Here is a 16,501-nt window from a genome sequence, read left to right as displayed (position 1 = left end):
AGTAAATAAAATGATTAAATATAAATTAATAACTTTTGATGACATCAAAAAACTAAAAATTTAATAATACTCAAATAATAACTCAAATAATTTAGACGAAGTCAATTTATTTAAAATAATAATCTTTATTCTTTATCCAAATTTATTACCTGATTTTATGATATGTGATTAAAAAATGATAGAAAGAATTACTAATTTATATAAATTATTTCAAAAAATATCATACAACAATATTATTTTTCATTTTATTAATGTTTCTATACATTGTGATATTTTATTTTGACTAATATATGAATAAGTAGAAATATATAAATAATTTTTTTTTTGTAAAATTAATGTGAAAAATAATCAATTCTTGTAAAGTTATTTAAATAATTATTCATTTTACATACCTATTAAATTAAGCATACTTATATTAAAGCATATTTTTATAAATAATCTGTAATTTCAACTTCAACTTAATATTTTCAACTGTGATAAGGAATACATTCCACAGATATATTATTATCCATATGCAATATACAGATTAATATTAATAAACATTCATTTTTATTGTAAATAATTTTAATATCAAAATTGTAACATGATATTTACAATCATGATTTTCGTTATTATATATCTAATAAGTTATATGTAAATATTTCAATTTTATAACAGATCTTTTTACAATTAAAAATAAATAAATTTTATAATATAACAAATTTTTGTTAATGAACGAAAGAAAAAATTATTTTTCAAAAATGCGCATGTATCTATAATCGAGAATCGAAAGTTATGAACGATATCGTCGAATTAAAAAGCTTATTAATTATTATTATATCACATATAGTTACGATCATATTATGTGTTCTCTTTTTTAATTGTTATTTGATAGTTTATTTGATATTATATTGATATTTTTTATATTTATCTAATAATTATTTTATTATTTTCTCCTTTCTAAATCTTTCAAATATTTTAAATAATAATAAAACCAATTAAGCAATTAGCAAATCAAGCAATAGTTTATTTACACGTCTCTCTGAAACATACATTATTTGCACGTTCTGCTTTTCGCAATTTTTCCCTTTTCCTTCTCTTTTCTTCTTTTTCCTTCTTTTTCCTTGCTTTCTTTTCTTTCGCTTTCTTTTCACGTAATATTTTATCTATATACATATAAGTTAAGCATAAAACGAATACACGAATTTAAAGATAATCAAATCTCGTCATAATCATACCTCTAATATACACAGTACATTTACAACATTTACAACATACATCGTTTGGAAGCATTGGTAATAGTTTTTCATGTTTCTTCATCATCATATTTTCCAAAATTTTCCTTGATTCGGAAAAAAAAATCCATTATATTATTAATAACTCTACAACAAGATGCATCACGTTATTTGAAATAAAATTATTTAGCATAAAACGAATATAAGTGATGCATCCTGCTTATTTTTAAATTCTATCGTACCAAGATTCCTCCTTTTTACGCACTTCCTATCCCGATATTCCTGTTCCTTTTCCTTCTTCTTATTTTGAGAAGAGCTTTGGAAAAAGGTAAATCGTTTTCTTTTCTTTTCTTTCTTCTTCGGTTTACGCACCACAAAATTCAATTCTTTGATAGAATCGTCACTGCTACTACTTCGACGATCTATCACGTGATGTTTATAATCATTTTCTTTGCATGAACATTCTCCCGTGCAATAGTCCTCCATGTCTGTACACGAACAAATAATTTCGTCCTTCCATTCCAAATAATCGGTGAAGGTATCTTTGTCCTCTTTGGGTCGCCGCATATGCCTAAATTCGAGACATATAAATAATTCAGATAAAATATTAATAGAAATATGCAATATGACTGAAAATAAAAAATTAAGAATAAATCGTGATATATTTGAAATCAATTTGATATCATGGATTATAAATTTTGTAAATTTGTACAAAATTCATCAATCAAATTTTCAATAATTTGATAAAAAAATCAAAATTGCAATAGCATCGTGAAATTATTAATTTGATGATGAAAAAAAGAAAAAAAAAAGATATGTTATCAAAAAAAATTTGCAAATTATGCTTAGTTTCTCTACGATAATTACTTGAATCGCGTACCACGTGCCTTCGTACTATTTCGTTTGTAAAAGTAGTAGGCAGCGACAAGGCAAATGGTAATAAAGAATAGAATAAGTAAAATTGAACAGTACATCGATGTGTGTGCGATGTAATTATTATTATTATTATTATTATTATTATTATTATTATTATTATTATTATTATTATTATTAGGCTGTCTTGAATGACGATCATCTTTCTTTTTTAACTCACGATGATTCTTGTTACTGAAATAAATAAATATGACTAGTTTAAATAAAATTTATTTAAAATTATTTCATTATTCAAAAAAATTACTTTACTATATATAATAATCATATTAATTTACATAGACTTGAGTATTAACAAAAAATCACTACTTGTTTACACAATCATTCATTTGATATGTGATTAATATGATTCTAAAAAAAAGAAAAAAAAAAAAAACATGGCAAGATTGAAAAATTGTTACACTTTAGCATGTGCTCCCGTTGCTGCAACTGCTTTTCCAACTTTTTTATTTTGTGCGTTAGAATTTTTCTGCTTTCTCTTCTTCTTTTTCTTTTTCTTCTTTTTTTTTTTATGAGCTTGTGCATTTTTATCCTTTTCCGGGATATGCCTTTTCGACACTCTGTGTCCTGGAAATTCTAACGTATCTGCTAAATTCTCTGTATCGAAGTAGTCAATACTGCGATTTTCTCTCATGTACTTTGCCAAATCTGGTCGTCCTAACCATCTTAATATCATTTCCATCGTTATCCTTCCACTTGGTCTCGCATTTGCTACGAAGAAATTATTTTTCATGAAGAATTCGATTTTTAATGTAAAAAAAAAAAATAGGATGAACTAATTATTGAAGATAGTATAATAATATATGATTAATAATAATNAGAAATTATTTTTCATGAAGAATTCGATTTTTAATGTAAAAAAAAAAAATAGGATGAACTAATTATTGAAGATAGTATAATAGTATATGATTAATAATAATAGAAAATAAATAATATATCAACAGATATGTTCACCTATCTCTACATTTTTGATTCTAATTATTTTACTTGGAAAATCTTGGCTCCATTCTTCAAGATTAAGAAGACATTCTTTCGACAATGTCGACATTCCAGTGTAATCTTTATTCATTAAAGTTTCATACTTTCTCACCCTACGTTCCGTTTTCATCGGAGTTACTTCGTATATAGCTTGTACAAGTTGCAAACATTCTACAGGGTTTAACAAGTTCGACAGATATACGAGTTCGTTTTCTTTTATATTGGCGATACATTGTACGAAAAATTTTTCCTTAAACATTAATTCAAATGAAATTAATTCAAATATATGATATCATGTAATTTTTGCAATATAACATCTTTTTAAAAAACAATCATATAAAATATTTCAAATTGATATTTTTCTAATAATATTTATTCTTCTTTCTTGAAATTGAATTACAAAAATTTTATATGAAATGATAACTAATATTGCAAAAGTTAGAATTGTAAAGATAATAGAAATTAAAGTTAAAGAATAAATATAATAAATTCTAAAAAATTTCTTAAAGAGGCGTATGATTCAAAACTCAAAGGGCGCCAAACATGATATTGTGCAGTTAAAAAATCATTTGATTATCTTCACACTGTCTTATCACAGTGTATCGTCAACGTGTTACGCCATGTGATATGATAATAATTTTTATTAAATCTTGTAAAATTAAACGATTAAACAATCATAGATTCTCTTGTAAAGGCTCACCTTGTTTTCGGCAAAAATCACAAATAAAATGTAAATTGAGCATACAAATTTCATTCTAAAATGGGCATGTAAAATTCGTATAAATCGGTGAATTACATTTTGTTGTCAGACGAGAAAATACATTTTTGACATATCCATAATCGACAGTCGTTTTAATGCTATCGATTACTCAAGCGACTATATTTTTCCTCGGTTATAAATATTTTAATGAATCATTTCAAAACCTGATCAATTTGACAAATCATTTTTAATTGCATGTATAATGTGAATTAAACTATGTTCACGTTGTACACATAATATTGCAAAACGGATTAGTTTGAAATATAAAATTGATGGATGGAGTTGCTCGATTGAAAATATTTTAAAATATTCTGTTTCGTCTGTGTCGTTTCTCGTGTAGTATAGTTAAGGAACTGAAGATTATTCTATGTCACTTTTTTTTTAAGCAAATATCAGGTTATAGGTTATGTTGAAATATGTTGTACCAAACGAAGTTTCGTTTTTAAGGTTTGAATTTCCTCATTTACTTACTATATTTCTGCCACTTTTCGTTAACCGATCGATTGTATTTATTACAGGATATTTAGCAGATTTGATTTGAATATAAAAATCAGACAATCAGTGTTACTTTACTCGAAGAATATAATGCATTAATTTAAGAAAACTAGTATTAAGAATCATTAAAAAATGTAATTGAATTGTATTAATTCCTTGGAAACCTCGATGAACTTAAGAAACGCATTAGAAATTGCACTGATTCTTTTTTTACTTTACCTTATCCCTTCTTTCCTCCAGGTATACTTCATTTCATGAAATTGATCAGGCAAGATAAGAATCTCGCTCAAAAATATTTTAAATAAGTAACTTAAATAATTGTAAAAAAAAAAATTATTATGTACCATCTTTTATTTATGTGAAGATCATTACCGAGGTTGATGTACCAGAACTCCAGCTGTTAGCGTCAAACTTGAAGCCTGAAGAGTGTGTCAAACTTGTATCCTTAGGTTCTAATTGTAAGTGAACAAACGTTATTGTTCTCCCTATTTAGAATTTTGAAAAAATATTTTCCATGCAGAATCATATATACGTGAAATATTTAAAATCATTTCTCATAAATTTAACAAAAATGATTCAATGATATCTTTTTAAATGGGCCATATTATTATTCGACAAATGTTTCTAGCAACGTATCGATATTAACATTTATTAAATATCAATACTTCATACATGACTTACAATTAAATTATCGTTTTATTTATATCTACTATTGGATTCTAAATATGATTAAATTAAAACTGATACTACTCTAAAATGACAAGATAAATATACGTGTAACACAACTATATAGTGTTAGTTACCATCGTGATTCATTTCCAAGATGATACACTTTCGATACGATAAAAATACAATTGTCATGTCAAAGATAATATCGATGTCCAATATAATAAAATTCTAATTATCACATCGAGAAGCGATATACGCTCGATAAACAATGAACAAATTCTTTTTTATATAAAATAATAATAATTCGATAAAAAATAATTCGAAGAATAAGATACATTATTACGAATTATTACGACAGCTCCTTTATCGGAAACGCAAATACAAAAATTAGCCCGAGATCAAAGCTGTTTTCGAAGACTCGTGAAATGGATATGCCAATTGAGAACAGTTACGAGGAACACGTATCCGATTTTGAACGATCATCTTAAACGAATCGGAAGAAGAGATTTGGTCGCGTGCCTCGCAGAATTCAGTATGAAAACTACGAATGTTCCAAAGGTGGTTCGTCAAGTTCAACCTATTGGGTAAGATATTGATAATTTGATAATGAATAAATTCTACTTCCTCGAGAGAACTCGAGGAACTTTGATATTTAAAAAATCTTTGACGTTTAATATTTGTTGGAAAATAATCGATAAAACTTTTGTTACAATATAGATATTACAAGCTGTTCCCAACTTCAGACTGTCCGCCAAATTTTAATGACAATCCTCATAACAATCCTCATGACAATCCTCATGACAATCCTCATGACAATCCTCATGACAATCCTCATGATAATCCGTATGTATAAAAATACTAAACTCTTTATAAGAAGAAATGTTTTTTCATCCACTATGCACTTGAGCTATTTCAGAGATTTTTGCCAAATATAAATGTGACTCAAATAAAACTAGAGAAAACACAACACATATGTTCCTAGAAATACTATTTGCGACATCTAGAATAAATAGACGTAAGTTTCGTAATGTTTTCCTCATTCTATAACAATTTTATGATTCTCCAGAGACTATGATGAATATCAACCACCAAATACAACACCACCAAAACCTAAGCTCCCGAAACAGATCGAGAAAATCAGTAATAAATTTTTCTCGGCTATAACAATTTCCTCTTGATCGTGATAAATAAATATTCTTACCATTTGCAGGGTTTACTACTTTCACATTGTCGGTGCAAACTGCAACGCTCATTGTTATTTCAATTATATTAGTTACGTGTTGTTGCACTTTGTTTATAAAGAAAAAATTCGGGCATCTGTTTGATCGATTACGAGGGAAGAAGAAAAAAGGGTAATTATGAGTGTGGTTAATTTGAAAATATTTATTGTAATAGTAAATTCAATGAATAATATAATAATAATAATAATAATAATAATAATAATAATAATAATAATTATAATAATTTGGCTAGTAAATTGATCATGATCGAAGAAGAGGGAGCAGATATATCTAGAAGTTACTTTCTTCGAAAGCCACGAAGGAAAAGGAAAAGGGCGCCATCGTACGAAATGGTGACCACTGCCACACAAAACGCTGCAGTTCCCGTGACGCCTGCGAAAGAAGTGGAAGAGACAACGAAATCACCAGGTTGTCAAAGATGTTTCAAGAAGAAACGAAAGAGAGCAGCGAAAAGACCGCATAGATAAAGCGTGTAATTAAAAAAATGTGTTGAATATATTAAATTCAACACACGAATTGTATAAAGCTCTCAAATGTTCACACCTGTAATTTTATTTTATATTAAATATACTGAATTATCGAAGTACATCTGTATAATGTTATAAAAATAAGGAAATTAATATTACAAAGTCATGAAAATGTTTAATTTGTTTAATTTATTTAATCATTTTTGTAATACAATTCTATCTTTTAGAAATACTTAACGAATCAATGAATGATTCTTCTACATAAACTAACATAATTTCAATAATTATCGAGACTTAAATCACACGATTGATCGAGTTTTTTTAAATTGTGAATCTGTTTTAAAAATCTCGTGAAATTTGTCACACACATTAATTGCGTCCTCTATGAAATTCGCGAGAACTAATTTCTCGCGAAACGAAGAGAAAAGAAGGTTATTTCGTTAATTTCGCGATGAAAGGATTATCGAAAAATGGGCACGAATGGCCCACACGTTTAAGCTTCATTGTTATTCTATTGCGATACGATGTCCTTGCCACAATCGATGTTAATTTAAATGAATTGGAATATTTAGCCGCTCGTCTTAATCACTTCGAGTGTCGACGATTGATAGCCGCACTTCATTACACCACTTACGAGCTACCGAGAGATCTGGCAGGTGCTGGTAAATCGACTAATGATTGAATAGAATACATTAACGATTATTATCTCTTCTACTTGTTGGAAAAAATATAATGTATTCATAGAATCCATCAGAAACTGAAGTAAATCCTTTTCAAGTGTGTAAACAAGCCTACATTCATAGAAATATCAACAATCAAAAATCTTGATTTCAATAAATATCATAATTAATAAATAGATTATATCGTGACTATTCTATTATTTATATTGCAAAATTTATGCACTTTAACCCACCTATCTATTCATTTTCGTTTGTTTTTTCAAGAACGTAATGTGGATGAAAACATCCCTTGCATTCGACATCTCGTGCATTGGAACAGTGCTCCAGCCGAGGGTAAAGGCACCACTCATGAAATTTTGACTCACAGACTTCGACAATTAAGTCGAGATGATCTGGCAGATTGGTTAGGAAAATCCACTTTTAAACAATTAGGGAAAGATCTTCAGAGGGCGATGATAACGACGTTCGAAGAACTCGGAAAACAGGAAACGGAATTACCGTAAGCACAATGGAATCGAAATGAAATCCAAATATATTGGTTAGGAGTGTGCAAATACTTGATGCTTCGGGCAGATTCGGAAGAAGTCGGGCTTAAACGGATATTTAGGACATTTGAAACTTGCATCTCAACCCGAGACACCCGAACTTGTCCGATTTCACTCGAATCTGCCCGAACGCTTGAATACTCACACGCATCCTAAGTATTAAAATCATCCGATAATCTTGATGAGAATTTTTCGAATAACAATCGTTCAGATAACAAATATCTTTTCTCATCAAATATATTTTTATGCAATTGTGAAGACAGAATAAGTTTTTATTATATTAGAAAAAGAATTGATGTCTTAAAAAGATCGAGAAACATTGAAATATTACATTTCTAAAAATATGATAAATAATATAGTTTTGATAAAAAGTTAAATATATTAAATTAAATATTTTAATATACTTTACAGTCATCCTGTAACTCTTGAACCACGTAAACGCGAGAAAGAAGATCCTTGGTTACAAATCGACGTTATTCTCATAGCTATTTTATTAGCATTATTAGGAACTTTGTTAACTCTTATATGTGCCACAGTTATACAAAGAATCAGACATAAAATCAAATACAAGTACGATTATTATTATATTTTTATTTTCATTATTTTTTTTTATATTATTAAAATAAGCGCAAATTTTGTTATCGAAAAATTAAAAAATTTTATAAATCGTAGAAAAGTAAAGCAACAGGAAAACGAGAATGTAAAACAAAATAAAAGAAAAACAAAGAAGAAATACACTGAAAGCAGTACTAGCGGAACTACTGATTATATATATCTCGAAAGCGATTCGGACACGGATGTATAAAAGAATGTTTTGAGTTTGCAATCTCAGGAAGCAGAGTCTCGAATATTTTTAAAAACAGATATCAATCGTTTTATCCCAAGCAGTATTCCACTTCGATGGTAAATTTCGATTTCAACGTGTCCTTCATTATATCCATTATCACTTCTTTCATATCCTAAAATATAAGATAAAAATAATATATAACAAGCATGAAAGAGAATAATTGTGAGCATATAACGTTATATGAATAAAATGTTGAAAAAAAGCTTCTCATATACATTAATCATTTTAAATGAATTTGTTAAATGTTAAGAAAAAAAATCTGTAAAATTTACTAACGCAATCGTTATCTTATAATATTTATTTTGAAAAATAATTCTCGATGTTAAAATGTTATCATTATTTTTCATCTCGAAATCATAGTCACTGATCTTATTATTATAGATTATAAGATTTATTAAATCTCGAACAATAACTATACTATGCACTACATTTTATAATTAATTAAGATATCGAAATATCGTGTATTATATTATCTTTAGATAGAAGTTAAGAAATTATATAAATATATTATAATTATATACGAATTTAGATTTTATTAATTAATAGAAAAGTATATAAATTCTATACTAATATAATGGTCGATATTGAATAAGCAATCAATATCAAATTACAATTTGCACTTATAAAACTACTCATTGTTCTATATATTTAATAGTCGATATTGAATAAGCAATCAATATCAAATTACAATTTGCACTTATAAAACTACTTATTGTTCTATTCTATTTCGCTCGTCGATAAAATCAAACTTAAAGTTATTATTATCAAGAAAAAAATGACCTTCCTCGAATCCGGAAGGCTATTGTCAACTTACGTTGAAAACTTCCGGATACAAGTCTTGACCTTGTTTCATCATGTGTCGTTTCAATCTTTCTCTCGGTTTCAGTTTCGATGGATTTTTTTTAAGTTAACAGTTTAGTAAAAAAACTGAGTAGCATGAATTTATACGTGGGATATTTTTAAATTTTTTACAATTTTTTTTTTCCTTTTCTCTGAGAATCTGAGAACTTTATTTTAATAAAGAATTTATTATTTTTACTAATAGTTCTAATAATTGATCATTGTGCTGATATGTAATAATTCGTGATTAATTATTACTTATATAGAATAAGCGATATACGTACGTCATAATGATTAAATACTACTCAAGGATGAAGATTCCAAAGATTCATCTTTGTTAAAACACATAGATAACTATCAACTTGTGCAATTTATTTAATCGAACTTCCATATCTGATAAATATCAATAAAATATCATTAAAATAAATGAAGCATATTTGGAAATAGGATTAAAGTACGCACAATTCAAGAATCTATTTTATTTATTAAAAACCTCAAAATTAATAAATTAGAGAAAAAAGATCATATTACGAACGAATATTATGATTATTTACGTATAAAATCATTCTCTTCCTTTCATCGTACAATTACAATTTACTAAAATAATCCCAATTGTGATAACCGCTTAATCATCTTTAAAATTCAATTTTTTTTTTTTAATTAACTTTTAATTATTTATCTCCAAATAAAATCCAATTTCCTTTCCTTATAAGTATAATTCTTAACTCAATTATATTACGTTACGATTATTATAATGCAATAAAGATTAATGTTATCAATTAACATTTCCAATTAAAAATATTATAAGCGAAAAGAACGAGCGAATGCGGCAGTAATAAATCGCACGAACTTACAATAAACTGTTGCCTATCCTGACCTCGTCGGCCGTGTCTCTCTCCAATGGTATGCAATATCGCTTCCATTATGTCAACATCGTCCAAAGCATCGATACAGCCGCTCACGATATTTCGACAATGAGACTTGAAACCTTTTATTAGACGATAACTCATCGGTATATCCTTAAAAATGGGAAACACTTTTTGATATTGGGGATATTTTCTGAAATAAAATATTGAAATATAATTTTTAAAATATAAGAAATATTATTTCAAAAATTTTATTTCGAGGAAAAAAACTTATGGAACTTATTTTCTATAATATTCGTTTTAAATTAATTCATTTTCTAAATTGAATATTGCGTAATCTTTTTTATATATATATATATATAATAAATATAAAATGAAACAACATACAATTCATCGACTTACCTTATCATAATAGCGAAACCAGTGTCTATCGAATGCACGCGCAATACGTCCCACGTCTCTCTCACAAATCTCCTCTGGTTAAATCAACTTTCGAATCGATACAATTGTCGTCTTTCGGATAATCGAAAAAATAAGAAATTTGTTGAATATAGAACTCATTTTAACAATTGTCGCGTATCTTCCTTCAGATATTCTGTATAAAATCGTTGTTACTTTATAGCTAAGAATTTATTGTAGCTTCAATATTATTGTAACGCAATTAGTTTATCATAGAGGCCATATTTACTCTCTCTCTCTATACACATATATATATATATATATATATATATATATATAAGTATTGCGTATATTTAAATTATACAACACAAGATGCACTTAGAAGATTATTGTTAATTAAAAAAATAAACTACCAGTATTACTTCGTGTTTCTCATATCTCTCTCACTTGTCACGTTACGTAATTTAATGAAAATATTAAGAATAAATAATACATTTGTTTTTATCCATAATCAAAGAAACTGCTTTCGAAGCTATAACTCGAAACGACCGTTCCTTTGGACCAAAGGAATATTGTCTTTATAAGATGCATGCATGTCGTAATAAATATGTAAATATTCGTGGAACGTGATTTTTTTTTTTTATCTTGCATATAATTCATCATGGTATAAAAATATCTATGATCGGAAATTAACAATATCTCTTAATCTCTTCTACTTGTTCGTAAATGCCATTTTACTTTATATCGTTCGTTAAAGTTTACTTACTCAATCCCTCAATATCTTCAAAGATATCCCTAAAATAATTAAATAATAAATGAAAGAATAAATAAGGAAGAAGTACATCGAGTGAAATTTTATTGAAATTTTATTGAAAAGATCGATATAGATAATAAATCAATGGAAAATTTAACAAATGAAAATTTTTTTTATCCGCCCAAGGTGATTTCATTCGAGAGATAAGAATTTAAAATTATATATATCTATGTATTATATCTAATAGATAATGCTAGATTATTAATATAAAAAGTAAAGAGAGAAAAAAAAAAATGTAATACCGGTAATGATGATAGACAAAACATACAACTAAACAATATTATCTAAACAAAAAGGAAGATAATTTTATTGTCGATTATGATCAATCTATATATTATAGACAACGGGTATAAATCTTGATAGAAATCGGCTGGAATCGTGATGACAACTTCATTTCTTGTGAGTAAATATTACCCGATCAGTAATTTTTGAACGAAAGAGAAACTGAAGAAAAAAATGATCGAATCGTAACAAATATTTGCAGTGGTGGAACAATTATCTAGAAGAGAAAAATTGTGACATAATCGTATATACAGGGTAAGTAATTTATCCTTTTATCTTTTTTTTTTTTTTTTTTTTTTCCCCCCCAACTTTTTTCAACGATCCTCGAATTCGTGTTTAATTTATCGAAAGCTATATCGAAACAATTTCCACGTTTCGCGTAGATATCGTTTCTAATTCTCGTTTGTTTTCGTTCCACCGCATTTCCAAGTTGAAAACGATTCTCGATTCTCGTGTATACTGGCTCGACGACTTGAAACTTGTGCACAACATTTCTAACATTTCGCTTTCGTCTTCTAATAGCAGATCACCTCGCATATGAATAGTGTTCTAATAGAATTTTGAGTGATGACAGTTGAACTTTCGGAACTCAACACTGATACAGAAAAAATATGTCACATTTGCTATCGCGTAAGTATTTCATATCCACCGTCTATTTCGCATCTGCTTCGTTCTTTGTTACTTTCGGTTTATTCTCGATATCGCTCGTCTAAATTCGATCGATCGATCGATCCTTTCTTCGTATCGTACCGATATTTATATGGATCCAACAAACAAAAAAATATTCCACAATCAATTTCTCATCTTGCAAATTATACAGTTTGAATTTCAAAAAAGTCAAGGAACACCGTGAATCGATGAAAAATACGATCGTATTGTATTACAAAGATGCTTTATTTGGAAGCTGATAAAAAAAAAAGAAACGACAACGAAAATTTAAGCGAAAGATAAAAGAAATTAGTTTTTTTAAATTCAAGTCAATTTAAATAAATTCATCAGTTTCGTATTTCTTTAATTAAAATATATCAATTTGTTGCGCGATACACAACGCAAGGTACACAAAATTACGTAAAATATTCGTATATACATACATATATATATATTGTGCAAAAAAATCATTTTAAAAATAAAATAAATATTTCCATATACGCGAATATTTCAAACTTTTGAAATATTCTTCTCTTCTCGTTTCTTTCAACTTCTCTTTTAATTTCGTAATCGTGCAAGTAAGATAACGCGATTATTTATTATATACAATTTTTAACAGATCAAATTAGAGGGAGAGGAAAAAAAAATAATAACGGATGTAAACTCGTCTCGTTCTTCAAGAAGCGAAAACTTGATATATTTTCGCGAACATCATGTCCAAAGTTTTGTTCCACGCCTCGGCTACTTCCGGCGTGTATTGTTTCCCCAACGCTTGGCCAAGAACTTCCAACATCACTTCCTTCAAGTTCTAGAAATTGGGGGAAAAACAGAGAGTTGTCAAAAAAAGAAATCGTCCTTCTCTCTTTCTGTCGTTTTATATATATAAATATTTGTTATGTCGAGTTTGCTCTTTCAAAGCGAAATAAATTTTCAAATTTATAAAAAAGAAAAAAGATCGTCTTGATAAATAAAAAAATATTCGACGAATATTTGAGATAGGGAGAAATCGTTATCGAAAGGAGAAAGGTGTTCGATCTTTTAATTCTTCGTTCCGTGATAAAAGTCAAAAGCAATCTCTTTTCTGTTTCATGTTTATATATATATATATTTTTTCTAATTTTCACTCTCGTACCTGGAATTCTTCCTTCGTTTGGCCGCGTTTTTTATGTCTCTCTACCAAACCGATTAGGCTAGCCTCCATTAATCCTGGGTCGTGCAAGAAATCGATAACATTATTTAAGGCCGTAATTACGCTGGCACAATGAGCTTGAAACCGTTTATTAGCCGGCAATTCGTTCAAGGGAGTGTCCATGAAAGCGGTAAAGTATCGCTGATATTCCGGATATTTTTTAAAGAATCTGAAATTCGTCATTCGTTGAACAACGTTGGGATAAATCGATCGTCAGGAGGGAAAAGGGGGAGAAAAAAAAAAAAAAAAAATATGTTCGGGAGATAGGAAATTTCGGTCGAAATTTCAAGAACGGATAAGACGTGATTAAAGGGTGAATTGAGAAAAAAATCGTATCGATATTGAAGATAACGGGAATAAAAGAGAAAAAGAAATAACATGAAATTGCAACGATGAAGAATAATTTTATCTTTCTTATTTTTTCACATTATCAATTTTTTACATCATCGTCAACGACCAAGGTTATTGATAATGCAACTTCATGTTCTCGAGAGACAACATGTTTCTCGAGATTAAGGAGACAAAAAAAAAAAAAAAAAGAAAATAAAAGAAATATAATAATAAAGATAAATAAACGTTTACAATAATTGGAGCTCGAGAAAATTTCCATTCGAGCGATTTCCCTTTATTACGATACGATCACGATACGAATTACAAAAATCGATTTTACGAATTACAATAATATTAATAATAAAAGGAGTACATACACACACACACGCACGCGCATACACGCACATACACTCACGCGCACACACACGTACGCACGCGCGCACGCACGCACACACGCATCCCGCTCTTAAAAGCAAAACTTACGCGGTCATCACGGCGATCCCGGAAGCCACCTCGTCCTTCCTGACAACTGCCCACGTGTTCTGCACCAATTTCTTCTGCCTCTCGGTCAACCCTGTCGCCTGATCGATCCTGTTATCGTCCGATGACGAAATCCCGAGGAAACGTAGAAACGTTCCCATCGCTCCTCGTCTGTTGGGTATCGTCGTTGCGAAGCGCGTTGGGCAAAAGAAAAGAAAGAAAGAAAAGGAAAGGGGGAAAAAAAAAAAAAAAAGAGGGAGTCCTTTCGAGTCGGGAACAGGCGAGGAAGTGAGTCTCCTTCTCCTCCTCCTCCTCCTCCTCCTCCCCTCCTACGAAATCGAAGGCAAAAAAAAAAAAAAGCATACGAATAATGCTTGTCTGATGATATTATACCATACAATACACACGTGACACTTTATCTTTTGGAGAGGATTGACGAGAGACGTACGAAGGATAAAAAAAAGGGGGGGGGGAAGAAGAAAGAAAGAAAGAAAGAAGGAAGGAAGGAAGGAAGGAAGGAAGGAAGAGAAGAAGAAGAAGAAGAAGAAGAGAAAGAGGAGGAGAAAAAGAAGAAGATAGAACGAATGGCGGATTTTATTTAATAATAAATTCGAGAGATTCGGTGAGACGTCATGATCGCCGGTTATCAAACACGGTCGGGATACAGCGAGCCACCACAATTTACCGTAATTCTGTATGATATGTCACGTGCCACGTACTGTCGTTTTTCAATTCGCTCAATCGCTGACACGGTTGGACGCCGACTACTCGTTCTTCGTGCCCGACTGACGGCCACTGCCTATCTAATGCTATTTTAAATCCACCCCCTCCGCCAACACGCCTCCGCCACCGGCTAATGGCCACGCGGTTAAATGATTAAAATTATTAAAGCCTCTCTTTACACGATCAGCGGCCAACCGGTTAAATCGGTTAACCGATTATTCGACTTGGTTAACGCCTGGTTTGGTCACTGAACTCTCGTATATATATATATATACATATATACATTTTCTCTTTCCTTCTTTTCGGTTCCGAATCGAATTTCGATCGTTCGATCGTTGGACCTAAAAAAGGGGAGGGGAGAAGAGAGGACCAAGCGACGAATGGCCAAGCTCACTCTCTCTCGTTTTAACTCCCCAAATTGCTTTACGATCCACCCGGGTGACATCCGGTTAATTAATTCGTATCGAGTTATCTCGATATGGCAGCCTCGTTAGTTTTAATCGATCATCCTTGCGCGGATGCATCGATGCGCTATCGCCAATTCGTTACAACGCAACCATCCCCTTCCCCGTTTCGATTCTCTTTCCATTCTTTTCTTCAAAGAGAAGAGGCAGGGGGAGGGGGGAGGGGATCGAAAGGATTTTTTTTGTCTTTTCTTTTTTTTTTTTTTTTTTTTTTTTTTTCTTTTTTTTACGATCAATTGTATAAAACATCAATTGATAAAATTGAGGATCGTCATCCGTGAGATAAGAGCTGTGAGACGCGGGTAAAAAAAAAAGAATTAATCTGGAGAAAATTATCTGTTAGATTGTTAAAATATAGGTGTCGTGATTGCGTGATAAATTGTCGCGTAAATTGTTGAAATATTATTAATTTATCGTAGCTCTCGAATGTATATCTTCTTTTTTTCTTTTTNTTTTTTTTTTTTTTTTTTTTTTTAATTGATGATTGAAATCAGTTTTCGATGCATTGCGAAGTATTTATCGAAGTACTTTGCTCAAAGACACATCTTATATCTTATTACTTTGATTACTACTATGATCATTCTTCTCGTGTGGAATAATAATATCACGACGAAATGTTTTTCTTTTTTTTTTTTTTTTT

At 29.5% G+C, this 16,501-nt stretch overlaps 5 protein-coding genes and 1 pseudogene across 7 annotated transcripts in view; 3 read left to right on the top strand and 3 right to left on the bottom strand.

Annotated features, from left to right (window-relative positions):
• Nucleotides 1-977: 977 nt before the first annotated feature.
• LOC122714811 (DNA ligase 1-like) lies at nucleotides 978-4,078 on the bottom strand. The gene is made up of 6 exons (XM_043936499.1): nucleotides 3,823-4,078; nucleotides 3,099-3,372; nucleotides 2,546-2,855; nucleotides 1,480-1,785; nucleotides 1,218-1,321; nucleotides 978-1,145 (listed from the first exon to the last, which is right to left on the bottom strand). Exons 1-6 carry the CDS (start codon nucleotides 3,874-3,876, stop codon nucleotides 1,006-1,008), a joined length of 1,188 nt encoding a protein of 395 aa, XP_043792434.1. The 5' UTR covers nucleotides 3,877-4,078; the 3' UTR covers nucleotides 978-1,005.
• A 9-nt stretch (nucleotides 4,079-4,087) lies between these two features.
• On the top strand, nucleotides 4,088-6,883 carry LOC122714817. The gene is made up of 8 exons (XM_043936512.1): nucleotides 4,088-4,329; nucleotides 4,401-4,617; nucleotides 4,742-4,835; nucleotides 5,405-5,630; nucleotides 5,764-5,889; nucleotides 6,113-6,186; nucleotides 6,257-6,398; nucleotides 6,520-6,883. The coding sequence occupies exons 2-8, from the start codon at nucleotides 4,546-4,548 to the stop codon at nucleotides 6,752-6,754; spliced, it is 969 nt and encodes a 322-aa protein (XP_043792447.1). The 5' UTR covers nucleotides 4,088-4,329; nucleotides 4,401-4,545; the 3' UTR covers nucleotides 6,755-6,883.
• A 59-nt stretch (nucleotides 6,884-6,942) lies between these two features.
• Nucleotides 6,943-8,784, top strand: LOC122714826. Its single transcript, XM_043936522.1, has 3 exons — nucleotides 6,943-7,416; nucleotides 7,699-7,933; nucleotides 8,391-8,784. Exons 1-3 carry the CDS (start codon nucleotides 7,206-7,208, stop codon nucleotides 8,782-8,784), a joined length of 840 nt encoding a protein of 279 aa, XP_043792457.1. The 5' UTR covers nucleotides 6,943-7,205.
• On the bottom strand, nucleotides 8,701-11,965 carry LOC122714805 (annotated as a pseudogene).
• Nucleotides 11,966-12,133: 168 nt separating this feature from the next.
• LOC122714781 (facilitated trehalose transporter Tret1-like) overlaps nucleotides 12,134-16,501 on the top strand; it is a 7,775-nt gene continuing 3,407 nt past the window's right edge. The window contains exon 1 of one of the 2 annotated variants that reach the window (XM_043936444.1): nucleotides 12,134-12,282. The gene's annotated coding sequence lies outside the window, so the exon portion shown is untranslated. The remainder of the gene's footprint in view (nucleotides 12,283-16,501) is intronic. The other variant, XM_043936452.1, reaches the window with a different exon arrangement.
• LOC122714790 (globin) lies at nucleotides 13,255-15,484 on the bottom strand. 2 transcript variants are annotated; one of them, XM_043936467.1, is made up of 4 exons: nucleotides 15,360-15,484; nucleotides 14,678-15,003; nucleotides 13,808-14,033; nucleotides 13,255-13,483 (listed from the first exon to the last, which is right to left on the bottom strand). In XM_043936467.1, exons 2-4 carry the CDS (start codon nucleotides 14,833-14,835, stop codon nucleotides 13,352-13,354), a joined length of 516 nt encoding a protein of 171 aa, XP_043792402.1. In that variant the 5' UTR covers nucleotides 14,836-15,003; nucleotides 15,360-15,484; the 3' UTR covers nucleotides 13,255-13,351. The 2 variants fall into 2 exon arrangements, with proteins under 2 accessions (XP_043792402.1, XP_043792411.1); XM_043936476.1 differs by having other exon boundaries at nucleotides 15,394-15,470.

Source organism: Apis laboriosa, unplaced genomic scaffold (genome assembly GCF_014066325.1).
Source record: "Apis laboriosa isolate Shangri-la unplaced genomic scaffold, ASM1406632v1 scaffold112_cov148, whole genome shotgun sequence".
NCBI lineage: Eukaryota > Metazoa > Arthropoda > Insecta > Hymenoptera > Apidae > Apis > Apis laboriosa.
This window is presented reverse-complemented; position numbering and strand designations above follow the sequence as displayed.

What these genes read in the sequence shown, in the direction of transcription:
- LOC122714811 (XM_043936499.1), bottom strand. Translation starts at nt 3,876, where the DNA reads ATGAAATTTGTATGCTCAATTTACATTTTATTTGTGATTTTTGCCGAA. An exon ending in TGATTTTTGCCGAAAACAAG is followed by an intron (nt 3,373 to 3,822) that starts GTGAGCCTTTAC and finishes TTAATGTTTAAG; the next exon opens with GAAAAATTTTTCGTACAATG. An exon ending in ACGGGAGCACATGCTAAAGT is followed by an intron (nt 1,786 to 2,545) that starts GTAACAATTTTT and finishes TCTCGAATTTAG; the next exon opens with GCATATGCGGCGACCCAAAG.
- LOC122714790 (XM_043936467.1), bottom strand. Translation starts at nt 14,835, where the DNA reads ATGGGAACGTTTCTACGTTTCCTCGGGATTTCGTCATCGGACGATAAC. An exon ending in GGGATCGCCGTGATGACCGC is followed by an intron (nt 14,034 to 14,677) that starts GTAAGTTTTGCT and finishes GACGAATTTCAG; the next exon opens with ATTCTTTAAAAAATATCCGG. An exon ending in AAACGAAGGAAGAATTCCAG is followed by an intron (nt 13,484 to 13,807) that starts GTACGAGAGTGA and finishes CCCAATTTCTAG; the next exon opens with AACTTGAAGGAAGTGATGTT.
- LOC122714817 (XM_043936512.1), top strand. Translation starts at nt 4,546, where the DNA reads ATGAACTTAAGAAACGCATTAGAAATTGCACTGATTCTTTTTTTACTT. An exon ending in TGTATCCTTAGGTTCTAATT is followed by an intron (nt 4,836 to 5,404) that starts GTAAGTGAACAA and finishes TTATTACGACAG; the next exon opens with CTCCTTTATCGGAAACGCAA. An exon ending in GACAATCCTCATGATAATCC is followed by an intron (nt 5,890 to 6,112) that starts GTATGTATAAAA and finishes ATGATTCTCCAG; the next exon opens with AGACTATGATGAATATCAAC.
- LOC122714826 (XM_043936522.1), top strand. Translation starts at nt 7,206, where the DNA reads ATGAAAGGATTATCGAAAAATGGGCACGAATGGCCCACACGTTTAAGC. An exon ending in GAGAGATCTGGCAGGTGCTG is followed by an intron (nt 7,417 to 7,698) that starts GTAAATCGACTA and finishes TGTTTTTTCAAG; the next exon opens with AACGTAATGTGGATGAAAAC. An exon ending in AAACAGGAAACGGAATTACC is followed by an intron (nt 7,934 to 8,390) that starts GTAAGCACAATG and finishes TATACTTTACAG; the next exon opens with TCATCCTGTAACTCTTGAAC.